The 21,488-nt window shown below is 37.1% G+C and overlaps 1 protein-coding gene across 1 annotated transcript in view; it reads right to left on the bottom strand.

The window, feature by feature from the left end:
* Positions 1–12,283, bottom strand: part of Pdzd8 (PDZ domain containing 8) — a 521,733-nt gene extending 509,450 nt beyond the window's left edge. Inside the window, exon 1 of the mRNA XM_067784995.1 lies at positions 11,849–12,283. Within this exon, the coding sequence (XP_067641096.1) occupies positions 11,849–12,013 (165 nt within the window). The 5' untranslated portion in view covers positions 12,014–12,283. The remainder of the gene's footprint in view (positions 1–11,848) is intronic.
* Between the last annotated feature and the right edge of the window lie 9,205 nt (positions 12,284–21,488).

Genomic DNA, 21,488 nt, shown 5'->3' with positions numbered 1-21,488 from the left:
AGGGAGTGGGCCTTAGTTCTATAGGTGGACGCCGTTTCGAAATATCGCCATAAAGGTGGACCAGGGGTGACTCTAGAATGTGTTTTTACGATATGGGTATCAAATTAAAGGTATTAATGAGGGTTTTAAAAAGGAGTGGTGGTTGTTGTATAGGTGGTCGCATATTCGAAATATCGCCTTAAAGGTGGACCAAGTGTGACTCCAGAATTTGTTTGTACAATATGGGTATCAAAAGAAAGGTGTTAATGAGTATTTTAAAAGGGAGTAATCCTTAGTTCCATAGGTGGACGCCGTTTCGAGATATCGCCATAAAGGTGGGCCAGGGGTGACTCTAGAATTCGTTTGTGCAATATGGGTATTAAACGAAAGGAGTTAATGAGTATTTTAAAAGGGAGTGGGCCTTAGTTCTATAGGTGGACGCCTTTTCGAGGTATCGCAATAAAGGTGGACCAGGGGTGACTCTAGACTTTGTTAGTGCGATATGGGTATCAAATTAAAGGTGTTAAAGAGTATTTTTAAAAGGGAGTGGGCCTTCGTTCTATAGGTGTTCGCCTTTTCGAGATATCGCCATAAAGGTGGACCAGGGGTGACTTTAGAATATGTTTGTACGATATGGGTATCAAACGAAAGGAGTTAATGAGTATTTTAAAAGGGAGTGGGCCTTAGTTCTATAGGTGGACGCCTTTTCGAGATATCGCCATAAAGGTGGACCAGGGGTGACTCTAGAATGAGTTTGTACGATATGGGTATCAAATTAAAGGTATTAATGAGAGTTTTAAAAGGGAGTGGTGGTAGTTGTATATGTAAAGGCGTTTTCCAGATCGACCAAAATGTGGACCAGGGTGACCCAGAACATCATCTGTTGGATACCGCTAATTTATTTATATATGTAATCCTGCCAAGATTTTAAGGGTTTTTTATTTCGCCCTGCAGAACTTTTTCATTTTCTTCTACTTAATATGGTAGGTGTCACAACCATTTTATAAAGTCTTTCTAAAGTTATATTTCGCTTCAATAAAACAATCCAATTACCTTACCATGTTTCATCCCTTTTTTCGTATTTGGTATAGAATTATGGCATTTTTTTCATTTTTCGTAATTTTCGATATCGAAAAAGTGGGCGTGGTCATAATCGGATTTCTTTCATTTTTCATACCAAGATAAAGTGAGTTCACACAAGCACGTGAACTAAGTTCATTAAAGATATGTCGATTTTTGCTCAAGTTATCGTGTTAACGGCCATGCGGAAGGACAGACGGACGACTGTGTATAAAAACTGGGCGTGGCATCAACCGATTTCGCCCATTTTCACAGAAAAGAGTTAACGTCATAAAATCTATGCCCCTACCAAATTTCAAAAGGATTGGTTAATTTTTGTTCGACTTATGGCGTTAAAAGTATCCTAGACAAATTAAATGCAAAAGGGCGGAGCCACGCCCATTTTGAAATTTTCTTTTATTTTTGTATTTTGTTGCACTATATCATTACTGGAGTTGAATGTTGACATAATTTACTTATATACTGTAAATATATTAAATTTTTTGTTAAAATTTTACTTTAAAAAAATTTTTTTTTTAAAAGTGGGTGTGGTCCTTCTCCGATTATGCTAATTTTTATTAAGCGTACATATAGTAATAGGAGTAACGTTCCTGCCAAATTTCATCATGATATCTTCAACAACTGCCAAATTACAGCTTGCAAAAGTTTTAAATTACCTTCTTTTAAAAGTGGGCGGTGCCACACCCATTGTCCAAAATTTTACTAACTTTCTATTCGGCGTCATAAGTTCAACTCATCTACCAAGTTTCATCGCTTTATCTCTCTTTTGTAATGAATTATCGCAATTTTTCGGTTTTTCGAAATTTTCGATATCGAAAAAGTGGGCGTGGTTATAGTCCGATATCGTTCATTTTAAATAGCGATCTGAGATTGGTGCTCAGGAACCTATATACCAAATTTCATCAAGATACCTCAAAATTTACTAAAGTTATCGTGTTAACGGACGGACGGACGGACATGGCTCAATCAAATTTTTTTTCGATCCTGATTATTTTGATATATGGAAGTCTATATCTATCTCGATTCCTTTATATATGTACAACCAACCGTTATCCAATCAAACTTAATATACTCTGTGAGCTCTGCTCAACTGAGTATAAAAAATGTTAGAAAATTTACCAACCAGTAGGAAAAATAATTTCAATAATTGCAATTCATAATTGCAAAGTGTGCCAACAACCTTAGCCAAAGCAAATGTCAAATTCTTTTTCTTATGATTTGCTTGGAACAAAATTGGGGAGTTGGCTACTTTTCAATATCAGATGACGCCAGCCTCGCTCATTCTACCATTCTCCATAAAAATACGTGCTATCTACTCATAATGCATAAGCCTGGGTTAAACTCATCTATATGAAAAACTGCTTATGTGTCGGAGCTATAGTAAGCGAATGAAAAACGCAAAGCGAACATCGCGCTCTCACTAACACATTTGTATTTCCATTTCGCCTACATCTGACATAAATACTGCACAGCAAAGTAAGCTAAGCATGCATAGTAACAAAGAGCGTAGACGACATTACGCACACATATACACAGTTACATCTCAACCTAATAAAAACGCAGATTTTAAAGACGCCTCTGGTAGCATAAATTTGGTTTTCCTGCAAAACTTAAACGGTTGTGCAAAATGACGTTCAGTAACAACGCCTGGTCGTTCACAATTGGGAAGAACTTCTTCAAGCCGTTCGAAACTAAACGAGGTTGCAGAGAGAGTCATACCCTATCGTGCAATTTTTTAATTTGATGATAGAACAAATTATACCAGCTGCAGAACTTAACCGCTCTAGAACAATATTCTAAAAAAGCATGCAATTACTGGCGTATGCTGTCGATATTGATATCATCGGCCTGCTTTCTTCAAACTGGAAAGACAAGCGGTAAGATGAGTTTGATGCTGAATGAGGACAAAACGAAGTACCAATATGGGCAGGCATGTATCTGGCTTTCATCTTGTCACTCATAATCCTTGTTCGTTGCCTTATCAGATCGTGTATTTCCTTCACGTCTTCTTCCAAAACACCAGTGGATTTCTTGACATTTCTCTCCGCATCGGCATCTATCCCAAACTTCAAACTAGCTGGCATTCGAAGGTCATTGCCAAAAATTACTTTTGCAGGGGTTTGGCCCGTTGGCTCATGCACTGCTTATCGGTACGCCACCAAGAATAATGGTATGCGGCTATCCCACTCTTTATGCAACTTGTCCACTACTTTCCTTAAGTGGTCCTACAATGTTCTATTGAATCGTTCCACCATACCATCGGACTGAGGATGCAATGCAGTTGTCAGTGTTTTTTGAATTCCCAATTATTTACACATTTCCTGGAACACAGCTGATTCGAAATTCCTGCCTTGGTCGGAATGTAACTCCATTGGTACACCATACCTTGCAACCCAATTTTTTATAAACACTTCTGCTACTGTTTCCGCTTCTTGATTTGGGATCGGGTATACCTCTGGCCATTTGCTGAAATAATCCATAACCACCAGTACATATTTGTTTCCAGAGTTTCTAGTAGGAAATGGACCTGCGACATCCATAGCGATCCTTTCAAATGGCGCACCTGAGTTATATTGCTTCATCTTGCCATGACTTCGGGTTTTGGGCCTTTTCGCTCTGCTGCAAACCTCGCAGTTCGCAACCTACTCAGTTACCGACAGACGGCAACCAACCCAATATAATCTCTGTTTAATCTTCTCGAGCGTCTTCGTGATTCCAAGATGACCTTCGCTTGGACCATTATCCAGCTCGCTGAGCACGTCAGGAATCCTCTTCAACTATCAGTTTCTTCTTGCATTGACTATCCTCACTCTCCCATAACCGATGCAAGCAACCGGATATCAATTATAAATTGTTCCACTGTGACCTCGTAATGGGACTCTCTGCTGACATCTCCTCTCTATTTGGTCTTTCGTTTCGTTCGAGCCCTTGCTGAACATGTGACAGATCAGAATATTCTAGCTGACACTTCTTTAGCTGTTCCTTTTCCCATTCATCCGTACATGTTACAGTCATTTGTCATCTATAATGTCTTCTTTAGCCTCGGCCTTTGAACAGTGCTTGCATTCCAAACTACATGATCTTCGTGACATTGCATCAACATTTCCATGGGTACTACCTTCTCGATCCTCAATGGAAATGCCACAGCTTTGTAGTCACTCGATCCATCGTACGAATTTGATTTCTGGATTACGGAACTGCACGAGCCATTTTAACGCTGCGTGATCGGTCCTGACGCAGAATCGCTGCCCGTAGAGGTACTTGTGAAAATGTTTAATGCAGTCTACCAAAGCCAACAGCTCTCTCCGTGTAACGCTATAGTTCCTCTCTGGTTTACCAATTGAACGGCTGTAATATGCAACTACCTTCTCCTGTCCATCAACCAGTTGTGATGACATATATGTCTTCTGTTCTTCCAGTTGAGTTTCCATCTTGGATGTAATCTGTGTCGACTGTGCTTCTAGTTGAGATGCCCTACTTTCAGTTATTCGTGTTTCTTGGGTTTCCATTTTTGTCGATATCTGTGATAACAAAGCCAATATCGCATTATTCTCGTCGCTTGCGACTGGACTCGGACTTCCGTTCTTCCCTTCAATTTTTGTTGTTGTCTCGTCCCCATCAGGATGAAAGACATAATCATCCACATTAGTTCCTTCCGACTACATTACCTCTCGTAGCCGTGCTTGAAATTCCATTTTATTGTCGGTTGTTATTGTCAATCCACGGTTCTCCAACTCCTTTTTCAGTTGCTGAATCCTTAATTCACTTAACTTTTACATGACCAAGTTGTATTCCCAATCTTCGGAATTTATTCAACAATTCCTCTTCTGACACCAATTGTAACGCATTTAGTGAAAATCCTCTTATTTGCAACCTTTTGCTAACGTTTGTATCGCTAAAGTGTTGAATAAAATAACTCCAATATTCAATAATCCAAAATGGTCTTTATTAGACTAATTTGAAAATACTTCACAATAAAACTTATACTTCGCAACCAATAGCGTGCTTAAATCAAACTGACTGCTCATGCCTCATCTGGTGCTGCTTTTATATTCTTCGGTTTCCTCGTTCGCATACTTCTAGACGTTTCTCCTTCTAGAATTTACTAGTTCGCTGAAGATTGCATACTTTTGTGAGTATCTCAGAAATATGCATGTGTATGTGTGAGAACTACTTTGCTGTTGATTGCATACTTTTGTGAGTATCTCTCCGCTGATGTATGTACAGATGTGTAGACATAATGATTGATTTGTTTATGTAGACACAAGTGACTGCTTAGTATCGGCTTAGAGATGATAGTATCCCTTACTGTTGCTAGTGCGAGAAGCCCCGCCACATTCCTTTTATACAAAGGTAAATTATTTGTTTGGCGGCAACCGTGGTGTGATGGTAGCGTGCTCCGCCTATTACACCGTATGCCCTGGGTTCGCACCCCGGGCAAAGCAACATCGAAATTTTAGAAATAAGGTTTTCATTTCATTTCATTTCATTTCATTTATTAGGCATTTTCCTTATATCTATGTATGTACATATTAAAATAACATCGTAAAAGCAAACAATTTAATCTTATATATATGGGATATATGTACAAGTAGATATAGGAAAAGTTAAGACATTTTTATGCCAATTCAGCATAGTGACAAATGTCAATTATAGCAAATATAAAAAATACAGTGGGGTGAACTGTTAAATAAAGTGATTAAATTATAAATGGTTGTTTAATTAAATTATAGTATATAAAAAGATTCAGCTAAAATTCCAACAAACCCATAGATAAATGAAAGGAAAAGCAATTAAAATTATGAAGTATTTGTTATTATAAACGGTTTATGTAGCTGGCTGAAGCAGAACTTCGATTTCATTGTGTGCGAGGCCTAAGAGGAAGGACTTAACACTTTCTGTAAATTGCCGAAGATTCCGTAAAGTACGTATTTCGGTGGGAAGTATATTGAAGAATTTTCGTGAAACAACTGTGAAAAACTTGCTTGAATGTGTGGTTCTGGTCGAAGGTACAACGACTCTAGTTTGTGAGTTTGTCCTCAGGTTATATGTTTCCGACCTCATACTTTGCAGATAGCCACATCTAATAAAAAAAAATTTTAAAACTTTGAAATAATACAGGTCCTTGACTGGGAGAATCCCTAGACTTCTAAAAAGTTCTCTCGATGGATGCAGCCGGTTAACATTAGATATTTTTCGAACAGCATACTTTTGCAATACTAGTAACGGCTGGGTTTTGTTAAGGGTGGCGCCACCCCAGCAGCTGATTCCGTATTTTAATTTAGAATGAAAGACCGCATAATAAACTATTTTGAGAAGATTGTTGGAACCGGAAGTTCTGAGATGATAAAGACAACGCAAAGAGAATTGAAGATATTTTTTTAGACGGGATATATGGTTACCCCAGCTCATATTCGTATCAACCGTTACACCCAGATACTGAAATTCATCAACATAGTCTATCGTGAAGCAGTACTTACTACAGGCCACAAGCGAGGCGAAGGTACCGGACTGAAAAACTTGGCACATATTGTCATGTAAAGCAAATCGCTCGCAAATCGCAGAATGAAAAACAATACTTACATCCGGTGGTTTTTTTATATTTAGACTAAAACTCATGAGTTTGGTCTTATTGCTAGCGACGAGCTTATGTTTTGCAAACCAAGTTCTCAGTAGATGTACATCATGGTTTATACTACTTATCAAATCAAAGGTGTTAGGAGAACTATAGGCCATCGCAAGATCATCTGCGAATGCAGTGACTTCCCCCAAGAAGGGCATATCAAAAATTGAATTAACATAAATTAAAAATAAGATGGGACCGAGCACGGAGCCTTGCGGAACCCCTCTCGTGATTGGATTAGTCTTCCCCAGCTTTCCGCAAACTCTGACGCACTGTACCCTTTCAGAAAGGTATGATTGAAACCACTTGTACAAATCCTCGAAAACCGGCATCATACAATCTATTTATTAAAATAGCATGATCTACCGTGTCAAAAGCTTTGGTTATGTCTACGAAAAGACCAGCGCAATTTTTTTTTATTGTCCAACTCTTGATAAATAAAAGAGCAGAATTCTAGTAGAGCATCTTCAGTAGAGCGGTTTGCTCTAAAACCAAACTGCCTTGGACTAAAAAAGCTTCTGCTTTCTAGAAACTGCATAATTCGATTTTTAAGAGCTTTTTCAAAGACCTTAGATATAGAGGATAGAAGTGAAATAGGCCTATAGTTATTTTTATCTTCCCTGTTACCCTTTTTAAAAACGGGTATAATAATTGCACATTTCAAGGCATCGGGGAAAATTCCTGTAAAAACACTAGTATTAAATAGATGCTTTAGTATGTCCAGCATATTAAGGGCTATGTTTTTAAGAAGTTTATTTGAAATACCGTCGTATCCACTAGAGCCAGAATTGCTTAGACTTTTTATTATTGCAAGGAGCTCAGTGCCTGTGAAGGGTTCAAACATAAAACTGCACCTAGAAATAGATGCGTCACCACTGGACATGATGCAGTTGCTGGAAGAAGTATTGCATTGACCAACAGACACAAAAAAATCATTAAAAATATCAGCAACAACAGAGGGGTCGTCAATCATATTGCCACAATTATTCAGAGCAATAACCCGTTCACTACCAGAGCTATTTCGGTTGATAATGCTATTTACAACTTCCCATTCTTTTTTAGTGTTCCCATGGCAGCTGAATAGTCTACTCCGGAAATAAGTATATCGGTGTGATTTTATGTCTTTATTTAATTTTTTGCACAACTTTTTGTAACGAGATCGAAGCGCAAGATTTCTTGGATGCTTTCTACACTTAACACCTAACTTATTTTTCAATTTAATACTTTTTAAAAGGGCAGAATGCATCCAGGGTTTAAGCTTGGTTTTGGATTTACGTCGAGCACAAGTGAAACTAGAGAATTCTATGTGACCATGCAATATATTTATAAACAGAGAGTATGCTTTTGAAATATCTTTCTCAGCATAGACAACAACCCAATCCTCATAAAGCAGCTTTTCATTAAGCATGGAATAGTTTATCATATTCGTTTTTGTATTGCTCGTTAAATCTTTCTTTTTCATATGGAACTCAAGTTTGACACCAGTCATACTGTGATCTGTAATACCTAGTTCCAAATTAATACCAGTGCACGCACACAAGCTGCTAAGACGGCAAAAAATATGATCCAGACAAGTGCCAGAACAGTTCCTTGTCGGCTCATTTAAGTAAAACCGTGACTGGCCAATAGTGCTAGGTAGCTTGCAGATATCGCATTCAACTGCATTATATCTATGTTCAAATCACCTAATATAACTACATCCCTCTCTTTTAAACCATTTAAAAAATCTGAGAACTCTTCCAGAAAGGCCTGACTAGTTTCAGAATGTAACCTATATACACATATTAAGGCTAAAGTTTTTTCACCATTTTTTAGCAAAACTTTCAAAATATCAGCACTTTGCACGTTGTATTTAGCAATAGTACAATCAAACGTGTTTCGCACAAAAGCTCCCACACCTCCAGCAGAATAATCGTCATTATTAGTTGCAAAAAAGTTATAATTAGGAATATCATAAAAGCTATTCTCATGAGAATATATCCATATCTCCGACACAACTATTATGTCTGGGTAGACTGGAAACGATTCTGCATTACACATTAGAGAATCGAAGTTTTGCCGCAGACTACGTATGTTTTGATGCAATATATAAATACAATTTTCAATATAAGAAAGCTGGTTAACATTATTTAAAGGGCTGTTATTGATAGGGTTGTCGATGTAGAGATCATTGAAATTCATTATAAGTTAAAGAACTCAAACTTTCAATTAGAAGAAAATTTTTCTAAGCGGGGTCGCCCCTCGGCAGTGTTTGGCAAGCGCTCCGGGTGTATTTCTGCCATAAAAAGCTCTCAGTGAAAACTCATCTGCCTTGCAGATGCCGCTCGGAGTCGGCATAAAACATGTAGGTCCCGTCCGGTCAATTTGTAGGGAAAATCAAGAGGAGCACGACGCAAATTGGAAGAGAAGCCCGGCCTTAGATCTCTTCGGAGGTTATCGCGCCTTACATTTATTTTTTTTTTTAAATTATTTGTTTCAGTTACATTCTCACTATAATAAAACCATTATTATAACCAGAAATATCTCGCTTTTCTTTTCTTTTATTTATTTCCAAAACACAATTGTTGTGCCTCCACTCCCTTGCCGGGCTTGCGACACACCACAATTGTTCACATTCATTTCAATATTCTAGGTGTATTATTTACTAAATAATCAGGTTTTTTGTGATTTCCAAAATGTTATATATGTATATGTAAAGTGAGCGTGGTTATCATCCCATTTCACTCATTATAAATAGCGATAGGAGATGAGTGCCAAGGAACCCATATAGCAAATTGCAATAAGATATCTCAATATTTACTCCAGTTATCGTAATCACAGACAGACGGACGGACATGACTAAATCAACTCCTTTTTTCATTCTGAGCATATTATTGATAACAAAAAATGAAACCGTTAAACCATATATATTGTTACGAATATTATAAACGTAATTATAGCTGAGTAATTTTATAGCTGATAACTAACTAGTAAGTTCTGGAAATAGAAGCGCCTAGAAATATGGAACGAGGAAACCGAAGAATATAAAAAGCAGCAACAGTAGAGGCACGACAATCAGTTTGATTTAAGACGCTATTTGGCGAGCAATAGTAGTGTTATTCTAAAGTACTTTAATAAAGGCCATTTTGCATTATTGAATAGTGGGGTTATTTATTCAACAGTTTAGTGATTCGAACGTTAGTAGAAGGTGTAAAATAAGCGAAGTTTCCCTAAATTCGTTACAATATAATACTTCTGTATCAATACCTTCCAATCTTCCTAACGTGCAAATTTTCTGTCAATCATTATTTGCCGAAACTGTGCAAATGTATATTCTGTGCATGCGCGGGCTTTGTTAGATCTAGCTCAAGACCTAACAATACTTATTTTATCATTATTATTGTTATGATACATTTTTTCTTATTTGAAAAATTTTTAAATTAAAAGAGAAGAAAGAAAAATTTAGACAACTGCCAAAGCTCGTTGTATAGATCCATTTCGGGCATTGTTTGCTATATAGTTTGGCAGCTAAATTGAGGTTATGTTGCGAATGGAGTGAAAGGCACTCGAATTCAGTGAGAGAAGGCACTCGAATGTAGTGGAATGAAGAACAGTAGGAAGAGCAGAGTTGCATTGGATTAACATACCTTCAATCATTGTATCAATATTAAAGATACATTTAGAAAAAATAATTAAATACTTGAGTATAAGCAAACATTTTCTTTCAATTACTGCAATTAAGGCGTCCTAGATGCTTTATATTCCAAAATTATAACATTTTATGTCTGTTTAAACATTTAACTTGAATTTGCCTAAAGATTTCCGTAATATGGCCATTACTGATGTTTGTGTGTATGTGCTAATTTTGAGCGATCAGCTGTTAGTTGCGCTACTTGGTAAAGTTTACAATTATTTCGGGAACTGCTAAATTCCTTCATTGGCAACGTTTAGGCGCCGCTGCTATAACTATCACAGCGCTTGTTAATTTGTCTTCATTATTTCTACTTCTATCCTCTTTCTTGCCAATTGATTTACACAGCGCTGTGACATATGTTGCACAATCGATGTAAAAATTGGACTTGTTTCATGGCAATGATGCCATAATGTCATACATATTTATTGACATTGACACTTTTTCCCTGTACTCTGGGATGTATTAACAATTTTTGTTGTTATATCGGCCTAATTTGTAAGATCGCGGGTTTGAATCGAGCTCAAGGCCTAACAATAATCATTTTATCATTATTACTGTTATGATACATTTTTTTTTATTGCAAAATGTGTCAATAAATATGGCACTATGGCATTATTGCCATGAAACCAGTTCAATTTTCCCACCGATTCACAGTGGGTTGGCTATGGTATGGTTATGGTATGATACCATTAACCAATTACATTGATTTCCATAAGATTATTCTGATCAGATATTTTATATAAATACGGATATGGTAGGTTTGCCAGTCCCTTTTAACAAGTAGCCTATGCTTTACTACCGTCGTCGACAAGCTTTGCTTTATTGCAGGGATGCACCTTAACGTTAAGCTAATCGTTTATCAAAAAAATTCCACCGTTTCCGTTGAAACACTTCGAAATATTATCGATAAAGAAATTATCAAGATAAATTGTATCTCGTTTTTAACCGAAACGAAAAGCTTTCGTTAACGTTAAAAACGTTAACAAAAACGTGATACTTTATGTTTGAATTGTGCTGGCAATGCTATAGCCATGGTGAAGCCGTAAGGTGGCAACAGCGAGCGGACGTACACACACAAACTCCATGTAATTTGTTCGTGTAATTCGTTGGTGGTAATGTCAAAATACTCTGAGAAATGTTCGTACTGTCAAAATTCATGAGAAAAGTTGCAATCAGCTTGGATAATGCTTTCACCTTTAATGACTCCGCCATCAATCAACTTTGCCAGCATAGCTTGAAATTAATAATCAACATAAACGATTTGACTTCGTTTTGATACGGCAGAAAACGAAACGAAATCATTTCGTTAATTTGACGTTCTTAACGTTAATAAACGAATCGAAATGACTTTGTTTCGTTTATTAACGTTAATTATCGTAACGAAATGATATCGGTTCGTTGGTTAAGCATGCCTGCTTTATTGTCGTTGTGTTCTACAGTCGCCGTCTTCAATGTAATCAGCCAATTTGTTTTGTTCTCTTTTTTCTACTTACTTCAGGCAACGAATATTTTGTGTTGATATCTTTTTGTTCTGCGGTCTCCTCGGGGAGTATAGAAAATCGCAAATAAAGATAATATTGCAGCAAAAGTATTAGAGCGGCTCCGATTATGGTAAATACCAAGCAGAGCAGCAAAAGCATCGAAAATGGGATATCCATTTTTGTAATACTCTTTATTTCACAGGAAATCTTTACACTAATACACACGCACACATTCACAATGCTAAAGACAGCTATGCTGCCTTAAGTTGCAACACTTTTCACAATAGAGAATTTTTAACAAAACAACGATATAAGTGATATTTAAACAATTTGCCCAAACACCATTTATTTATAAATTTGATATTGGAATATGGATGTAACTCTTTTTATTAACACACTAAATAAATTGCACACACAATTTCTACTTTTAATTACACACAACTTCCTATCCGCACGAATGAATCTCATAAACTGTGGTTATTTTAAGGGGTGTGTTGCTCTTGTTCTTCTTCTTTATTTCTTTAACAGTACTCTGAGCTTTTAAATATGCAAGTTGCAACAAAATCGATAAAAAAACACCCTCAGATTTGCGTTCTCAATCGAACAGCTGTTTTTGTTAAACTTTCTTTGCTGTTCCTTTTATTGTTCTTCTATTATGTTGCTGTTATTCCGGCTTATTTCTGGTATGTATATATGTATGTATGTATTAGAGGTTTACGCCGATCAGCATATCGGCGGCGGCGTAGGCACTGTTATATACGCCAGTGTTCTTGCTTTAAAAAGCTTTTTTCTATTTATATAATAATATTTAGGAAAGGTTTTTTTGGAAAGGAAAGGTTTTGTTTGTATGTATTTAAGGGAGTCAAAAAATTTCAAGAGCAGCTCCTTGCGGAGGGACTGTCCTTCATTCACTTACTCCAGAAGGGCTTCGAACTTAGCCCCGGTCTAAGGGACTGGTACTGCTGCGTCTGCCGAAAAAAATTGAGGTACTTAAAATGGTCACACTTGTGTCTGTATGTCTCGTACAAAGCGTAGTTTCACCGAAGGAGATGTTCTGGTCTAACTTCTAATACTCTTTCTCGACACGATTTCTTTAAATTATTTGTAACCCCTAGCTGGTCGCGCACAAAGGCGTCATCTCACAGTTTTAACGATGAGCACCAAAGCTGGCCTACTGTTAATCGCGCCAAAGGGGGCATCCAGTTTTTTCTGCTGTTTTTATAGCTATAATTCCCGAAGTGGCAACAGTAGCAATCCTGTCCACCATCAGTCGCTACCACGCCTCCTGGCCCTCATACAACATACTAGCACAGAAGCTATAGGACTGCGGCTTCGAACTCATACCTTCGTGAACGTCAGTAGAAGCTTTATGTATAGCTCCGGAGACTTTCTAACGGATTTTTTTTGTCACGCTATACTACCGAGCACTACCAGAGAAACACCTTGAAACGTTAGGGAGTAAAAATTCAGCCTAGGATGCCGCCCTCGAAATCATAAGCAGTCCAAGTGGATATTATTGCGTAACTGATGGGTGAAAATACAATAATCCTACATAACTTAAATTTTACAAGGACCCTGGATACTTTTTTTTTAAATGTAGACCAAAATTTGCAGACGTTTGTGTTCGAAACATTGATTTCAATAGTCTTCGCTAAAACAAAACGATATTTTAGACTGAAAGTCGACCGATTTTAAGTTGAAAGATGTTAAGGCTATACGCTCACTCCAAACTGTTGTTTTCCGGCCTTTTGAGACAAGAATTCATTATGAATAACCGCGCAGCTTCAGTTGTCAAACTAGTTCGACTATCCACTACGTTAGAGTAGTAGCACACCCGGTCATTTGTTCGACTGTCTGGGGAAAACTTTTGCTTCACCACTTTTAGTGTTGTTGCGAAGGACAAAGCCTCACCTGATAAATATATGTCCCTACGTATTCACATATGTAACAGGAGCCGAAACGTGTAGGTGATATTTACACTTGGTTGATAGGCTAGAATCGCGGTAATTCACTCCAAGGGACTAGTTGGGATAGGGCCGCCAACTTTAGAAATGTCAAAACGGGAGACTTGGGTGTTGAATGATGAAGTGTGAAAATCAAAATTAACACATCAGACGCTATTATAAAGTTTCGCAAATAAACAGCAGATATTTGAATATAAGGCCAAGTGATTTTTTAAAAATCCTTCTATCTGCAACTTAAGTATGAAGTGAGAACCATTTAAAAGGAGAGTTTTAACCCCTGGGACCTACCAAGGGATTTTTCATAACTGATTTCGCTTATTATTTACGCCAATCGGAATACAGAATTTTTTAAAAAATCGGCATTTTTTCGGGTAGCTTGCTTTTTTAACAGCTTAATTTGAAAACATGTTCGACTTGAATCATTTTATTTGAATTCATTGTTCCTTCTTAAATTTTTGTTTTAAATTATGCGAGCATTTAAATTTTTTATATAATTTTTCTTTTAGTGCTTTGTTTTAATAACTTCGTGAATTGGGTGATGCAAAATCCGCGTTAAGCTGGCATTGAAAGTGCCTGTTTTTTTAAATTACTTTTGAACGGGTAGAAAGAAGAGTTACATTTCGCAATTAGATTCTTAAAACTGGATGTGATGCGCATCCGTTGATACCCATTTCGACCATGTTTGTCCAATTTTCGACATGAACAATAAATGGTCTATACAGTCTGAAATGAGTAGAAAATATAGTATCGCGCCGGACGCCACCGCCGCGACGATATTGTTGACATTCGGCGGCGGCGTGCAAAAAATGACGACTATCGACGGCGGCGGCGGCGTATATCTCTAGTATGTATGTGTATAGAGGGTGATTTTCATGGGATAAATGTAAACAAAAGCGGTTATGCGGCAGTTACTCACAAACGTACGTACCAAAAACGTGTCAGCTGACACGACCTATCTTATGAGTGTGCAATGTAAACGAAAACTCACCGACGTGCAACGCCCGTACGTACGTAGCCCGGAACGTAGAAATCAAAACAATTTTGTTTTTTTCCGAAAGAACGTGTCAGCTGATCGCTCTCTCACTAGACAGAGTTGCCTAGTTAACTTTTGTGCGCTAATTTTTGACCGTTTGCAGTAATTAAAGTTTGAAAAATTGTGAAAATAATTCGAAATAATTATGTAAAAGTGCAGATTATAAATATGTAATATATTTATATTTATATAATATTAATTCCAGCCTTTTACAACATCAAAAATTAAATTGGAAAAAGTTGATGTTTTCATAAGCATGCATGCAAAATGGTCAATGGCAACAGTACTTATCTGTAAACAATACACACACAAATATGTTATGTACATGCACAAAGCCGCACACATTGATTCCAAGGGCTTGAGTGTTCGGTCAAACCTGTTTAGTATGACAAACGTCCGTACGTACGGCACACGTCGGTGGGTAATTGCCGCTTTACACTGACAGGTCACGTTTGGCATGTATCGTATGCGTATGAGTGTGTTGTTGTTGCTGATAACGAGCAAGTTGGCCAATAGGAATTTTTGAACGATACAGCAGAATGGTATTGTGGCGAATTTTAGCAGTTTCGATCCATCACTATACCTCTAGTAATAATAAACAACATGGACAGCAAGTTATACACACACGCATACATAGAAGGCAACAGAGAATATTTCACACACATGTGCATATTAATATACATATAAGTAAATATGAGATAAGGAAACGAGAAATATATAAGGAACTATTCGAGACGGTGTTCGCGAAAAGTCTCGACCCTGGTAGAAATAGGTAAATGAGGGAAACAGAGTGTATAAACAGCAGTCCAAGCGATGATCAATCACTTTGATTTAAAAAAGTTGTAAATGAAGTGCGCGAGTACTTTAATTGTGAAATATTGCTACAATAGTTGTGTTGTAAATAAAGAAAATTTTGCTTTACTGAATATTTAAATTGTTTATTCAACAGTTAAGCGATTTGAACGATAACGAACGTGCGGAGTGATCAATAGTTTCATAAAATAATACTTGAACCGAATTTAAAAACGTGAATTGTTTACTATGAAACTCATGGTTAGCCCGCTCTTTCTTCTTCGTCGCCATTGCCCTCATTTAACATAAACTGTATTTTGACATTTCCTTTTAATGCAGCGCTACCACATCTTCAAAAAATTAGTATCCCAAAATTATATTTTTTCACAATTGCACTTGCATTTCGCAGATGTTGAAACCAACCAAGAGAACACATCCACTGCATCTCGTACTTGACAATATCGTAACACAGACATAATATTTTCTTTCCCTTATTGGGTCTTACTTCGTGGCTGAGTTGCTTGCGCGACATTTCCCTGTATTTGAACAGAACCTTTCTTTCCCGGTGACCTTGTCTTAAAAAAGGGTAAGTGACGTAACACAGAGAGAATACGGTTTTAATCTGAGATTCTAAAAGAAGCAAAAAGCTGTCCATAATAATATGATCGGAACGGCGAAGCAGCTCCTGGCTGTGACGCTAATAAATCGCATGAATTCCTATGGTCAGATGTCTATCGGATCTTGGAGATCTGTAGAAAGGAAGCTAATAAAGGTCTTGCTCAGAATAATGCGGGACGAACAAAACAAGCTTCCACCACTACTCAGTAATATAAACACTAGAGGAAAAGAGCTTATTTTGCAGCCGCACATTTTGTTAAATTGACATCCAAGCAAAAATGGAGGCTATAATATCTGATAGCTTCTCGGGATAGGAAGAAATATACATCTTTATTGGAAGTGGAGGAGTTAACTAAACAGAGCCGTTTCAATTAGATTTAGAGAGATTAAAAGAAGGCAAGGGATACAAATGATCGACCAAGCAGGAACGGTGTGGAACTAAGCGCGGGGCTGCAAAAATATCATATGCAGGTCTTACAACCATAGGTAAACAAAGTTTCTCTAATCATTGAAAAGAAGGGACTGTAGTCTAATGATGGATATTCTTACTGGCTTCTTCTGGCGTCACATTCTTTAAAATTTTACCTTGTCAGTAAAAGCAGATGAAAAAAGGGCAGGTTTAAGGAGGAAACGATCGAGCATGCCTTGGGATCGTGCCCTGTGCTCGCTAGGCTAAGACCCTACTAGGTGCGACAGAGCTATCGGACCTAGACCTAGCAGCAAGTACCATAGGTCCTATAAAGCTTCTAAGCCAAGAGAACGGAGATATTTTATATCATAGTTCCTGGGTTTTGATATTTTTTTCAGTTTGGTCGTTGAGCAAACTTCTGCTAACACCGCTAACTGATTCAGTCTATATGAGGTTCTCATGAACCAGCCAGTTCAACCTGTCCCAGCCACCATTTCTCGATTAATTAGATACAATTAAGTTGAGTTGAATAGCCTAAACAATATTAACACCTTGAAATAGTAAAAAGAAGTTTTTCCCAACTTCCAAGAGCAGGGAATAATCCCACGTGTTGTGAAGTCTGAGGAATCTATACCGACACGGGATCGAAAAGTACTGCGCTAACAGCCGTCATCCTAATAAACGAAAAGGCAATGTACATGTTTTACCCAAAGCGAACAGAAAACGTAGCCGCAATACTCGAAATGTTGGAGGGGGTAATCAAACGATTTTTCGTATAAGAGTTTTTTCGCCATTCCTTCCTCATCTTAACAGCTGGAAACTTGAAATTTTACGGGATGCTTACATATATAGCATGATGAAAAACGTCAAATCGGCCGTATATACAAAATAAATTCCATACAACTGATTGTTCAGATTTTATGAATTTTTTTAATTTCATCAGCTCCATTCCTGAATCTCTCTCATTCTAATTATCTTCCTTTCCATTATCTCTTATACTATTTTCACGCAGACGGCTTATTGAATAATAAAGGCAGTTTTCTACATTAAGACGCTTATTGAGCTCAATCTTCCCTACAAAACTCGAATCTATTATTATTTCATTAGTAGCTAATCGAATGCCTAATGAAGTCAAAAGCACAATGCAACTCTCTTCGCAGTGTCCCGCTTCCGTTTCCGCTTCTTAGGTTTTGGTGTGTTCAGTGATTAAAAATGTCATTTGTCAAAGCAAATGTCATTGTCTGCATGGCGGAACGATACAAGGTGGCCGCATCGAACAGCTGATTATAACCTTTTTTATTTGATTTCATACATCAACTACCGGCGCAGTTCGATTTTGACATTTGTCCATCGAATTTACAAGTACATGGAATTTTTTTTGTTTGTAGATATGTCACCATGCTTGTATCGTTCCGCCATGATTGTCTGTCTCATCCTTCATACTAATCGAGCAGTTACTTCTGTGTGAAAGCAAAAAATTTACGATTTCATTAGCAGGTGAAATGAGATCATTAAGTTTCTGTGTGAAAACAGTATTACCCTTCTCGTTCTTGTTTCTATTAAATTCATTTTCGGGTACTTAGGACCTGTGTCAATCGGTTTCAATTTACTATGGTGGGAAATCTTGTTGTTGTGGTAACATTTCAGAAAGAGGGTGTGGCACTGCCTACATTTCCAGCATCAAATATTTTAAGCAAATCACAGCCTCTTACCAAACATGATCAAATTACAAGCATATTGAACAATTCCCATGGTCAATCATCGGATGTAATTGGAAAGCAATTATTTTAGAAAAATATCCTTCGAAATTCTGACTTGCTAATACTTATTATATTCTACATTGCTATAGTTAAAGAAATTGTTTATTTAAACCAAATAGTTTTTTTTAAGAAATTTATAAATATTCCAACACTTGAATCCGAAATAATTTATTATACTACTTAAAAACATAGTTTCGTAAATTATCCTATAAAATTATCCAGGCCTCCTTGATACACGCCTAGCACCAGCTCTACGAAGGCGACGGGTGCACTATTTCGTCTACGCCGATTATTGTCTGCGACTGTGACCACTCCTCCTGTGCCTAGTAGCACACCTTCTCTTGCTGGTAACACACCAGCCGTAACTGGAGCTAGAACTCCCCCAGCTGGTGCCACGGCTCCAGTCCCCGTAGCGGGGCATACACAATTACAAGGATTGGCGGCGGTGTTGAGTCCTGAGTAAAATACAGCGTTGGCCTGATACACCAACATGCAACTAATTAGAAAAGTACGAAAGATGCGATTTGACACTTCTACTTCCTATTTGTTTTTGAATTTGTGACTGTGAGGTTTCCGGAAATGATGCGTTATTTTATAGCGAAATATTAGACCATGGCAATAAAAGTGGATCTTATAGACGATATAACTCACGCTCTTTAAAGTCATGGTCCTTTAAAAATATATATGTGTGTATAAATTCAAAATAAATTTTTACACTTTTTAAGCAACTACTTCAAGAGTTGTTATTTTGTACATACACATCCAGATCACCTTATGCGAAATAGGTTTGTCCACCAGTAAGCTGTACAAATAGTTTCCTTTTTTTTTTGTTCAACCTTGATATATGTACGACGGCGAATGATATTTCCATCATTAGTAGGGCAACCATGAAAAATATTCTTCGTCAACGCAGTTTAACCCAATAAGTGACCGATATTAACTATGGCATGGGATTGTCTATCCCTACTCCTGTATTTTTTTTGGAATGTAGACTTCACCATAATGATTAACTGGTACGGTTTCTCAGATAGCTGGTTTGCTGCCGGCTCTAGTGAAAAAGGTGTTCAACAGGGGAGACGACAGATGCTGCTGCCTTAAGGCCCTTGAAAAGTGGACATAGTCATACCGCCTTAGTCATAACTATTTTTTACTTAACCATATCTATTGGAATCAGTTATTCGTGCCTTAATCATAAAAAAAGTACAAAATGTAGAACATTAGTAACAAATTGCACAATTAATAAGTCACTATGTCCAAAGGTGTCCAAAACACAAAATAAATATTTCTAAGTTATGGATGTGAGGAAATACCAAAAACCAATTACCAAGGTGTTATGGTATGGCACTATTGAGGTTGGTTGGATCAGCTGTTTTAAATGGATATGGATATGGTTTGCCAAGCCCTTAAGCAACAAATGTTTTCGGCTTCGGACCCCTTAGAGTCAATGAAATTTGAAAATAAAGAAACTGGTGTAAAAGTACAAATAAACTTAAATGAACATCTAAGGATTTTCTTATGCCATGTTTAGATAAAAGCATATATTCTTTTACTTTTTCGCTTGTACCTCCGCAAATGACAAAGTCACCACAAAAGTTAAGCAAGCAACTAATAAATGCCAAATCCACCAAGTTCCACAAAACTAACACTCACAGTGAATATACCATAGGCCGCCTTTTAGCATATCCCGAATCTCTGACCAGCTAATCTTCACTGCACAACTTTTATGGTCATGAAAAACTTCGGGACATTAATCTTTCTGACGTTTTGTTCATTACCTCATTGGAACGCTACTCTCTCTAAATTTTTGAACGGCCTGACAACGCCCCTGTAGTTAACATATTTCTTAAGTATGCTTTATAAAAAAAATAACTTCTAGCCTGTAGAGAAGTCAGAAACCAGTGATAAATATGTCCGACTAAGAACTAGAACTTAACACCAAAATGAGGCCTAGTTCGATAGCAACATATTTTCGCTGAATTAAAAATCGACAGTTTAGGTTTTTATATTTCTTATTCAGCAAATATTTTATAAATATGATATCTTTAAATAACTCAACCCAGTTTGAAGGAGTTTCTTCTTCCTTATGCTTTAAAGCCTTTCCCTTACGTGAACTACATCAATAACATATACATAGGTAAGCTAAACTGGCAGGAAAGCGGTTTCACCAAGGAAATTTTTTCGCCATAGATTCAATAAAGTACATTTAGACAATTACAAGCAACTTATATTTGAATCGTATTTAACATGCCTAAGTTCTTTAGAAGCAAATTCGGGGAACCCCAAATACTTATTGCCCGTTAACACACACACTTGTGAAAGAGTTTCTGCGCCGTAATACTCTCTATCGCGTACCCGGTGTAAAATCGATTCAGGGTAATTCTTCTAAGAGCTATTTTAAATAGGGAGTTGATATTTCCAATGCACATATTTATTGAGTGGTTTGGAACTAACGAAAAATAGGATCAAGTCATATTAAAAGCAACATGCAGTGTTTCCGTCTGGTTCGGAGCCAACGAAATATTACGTAGAAAAGAAATATATTTAAACTATAAATTATTTTCCAAGTTCGAAACTATCGAAATAGTACCAAATAAACCAACTAGTTCAAAGTGGACATTTTTAACTAGTACGAAACTAAAGAAAACGTAATGCAAAATTGAACATTTCCACCGTCTAGGATATCGCCATATTAAGTTCGCCAGTTGAAAGCATGTTAAAGAATAAGTGGTTCAGAATGCACTAGAAGCACACCAGTTTTGAACTACAGATTTTCCCTACAGGAACTTTACAAGAGCAACAAAGCAACCATGCCTTTTTTCTGAAAGGTGACATCGCACAGATACATTTTTCTGAACAACTAATGGCTAGTTGTATTTTAATTCGCACTAAATGGTTTAAACTGGTTACAAGGTTTCCTTGGCACAGTTCTAAAGTTCCATAAGCTTCATGAGTTGTTTTTTCCTTCATAAGCTTTGGTCCTGGGTAATATTAGTCATTATAAATCAAATAACATTTCATACTAACATTTAGAAATCTACCATTTCTATATCAACCACTTATTCATCTTTTTTCCAAA

Source organism: Eurosta solidaginis, chromosome 4 (assembly GCF_040869045.1).
Source record: "Eurosta solidaginis isolate ZX-2024a chromosome 4, ASM4086904v1, whole genome shotgun sequence".
Classification (NCBI taxonomy): Eukaryota; Metazoa; Arthropoda; class Insecta; order Diptera; family Tephritidae; genus Eurosta; species Eurosta solidaginis.
This window is presented reverse-complemented; position numbering and strand designations above follow the sequence as displayed.